At 59.8% G+C, this 757-nt stretch overlaps 1 protein-coding gene across 1 annotated transcript in view; it reads right to left on the bottom strand.

Annotated features, from left to right (window-relative positions):
- Nucleotides 1-663, bottom strand: part of LOC122191593 (transcription activator BRG1-like) — a gene marked incomplete at its 5' end in the record, with an annotated part of 1,275 nt that extends 612 nt beyond the window's left edge. Inside the window, one exon of the mRNA XM_042891912.1 lies at nt 498-663. Coding sequence (XP_042747846.1) covers nt 498-663 — 166 coding nt within the window. The remainder of the gene's footprint in view (nt 1-497) is intronic.
- Between the last annotated feature and the right edge of the window lie 94 nt (nt 664-757).

Here is a 757-nt window from a genome sequence, read left to right as displayed (position 1 = left end):
CTGCCATCGTCGCCCGTAGGGATGTGAAAATGGTTGGGATGGGAGAGAGCAGGAGAGGTGGAGCTTAAAACCATGGAATGGTTGGGTTGGGAAGGTCCTGGAAGGTCAAGTGTGCAACCATAAGCACACAGAAATGGTTGGGTTGGGAGAGAGCACAAGAGATGGAGCCAAAGCCATGGAATGGTTGGGTTGGGAAGGTCCTGGAAGGTCAAGTGCAGAACGGTGCAAGGGTTGGGGCGAGGGGACCTTGAGGGTCGCCCATAGAACCATCAACATCACAGCAATGGTTGGGCTGGGGAGGACCCCAAGAAAGGTCCTTGAAGACCACAGAGCCATAAAACGGTTGGGTTGGGCTGGAAGGGTCCTTAAAGGTCACAGGGGCATAAAGTGGTGGGGCTGGAAGGTCCTTAAAGGTCACAGGGGCATAAAGTGGTGGGGCTGGAAGGTCCTTGAAGGTCACAGGGGCACACAGGAGGCCGCAGCCCCCGGCCGCTCACTCGATGATGTGCCGCGCGTCCACCTCGGAGACGTCGTCGCTGTCGGGATCCGGGATTTTCTTCTTCTCCTCCACGGGCAGCGTGGGCTGCGCCGGCTGCGGCTGCTCCTCCTCCTCCTCCTGTGGGACAGATGGACAGACAGACAGACAGACGTGGCAGCCGGGCGCTAACGAGGATGGCGGCTAACGAGCTGCCTGCGGCCACGCGCCAGCGCCTTCCAAACACCAAACCAGGACGATGGCAGCTCCCCTCCTCCCCTC

The sequence above is a fragment of the Lagopus leucura genome, unplaced genomic scaffold (genome assembly GCF_019238085.1).
Source record: "Lagopus leucura isolate 7727_CA_CO unplaced genomic scaffold, USGS_WTPT01 28011-0_obj-0_obj, whole genome shotgun sequence".
NCBI lineage: Eukaryota > Metazoa > Chordata > Aves > Galliformes > Phasianidae > Lagopus > Lagopus leucura.
The sequence above is the reverse complement of the archived record's forward strand: the minus strand, read 5'-3'. Positions and strand labels throughout refer to the sequence as shown.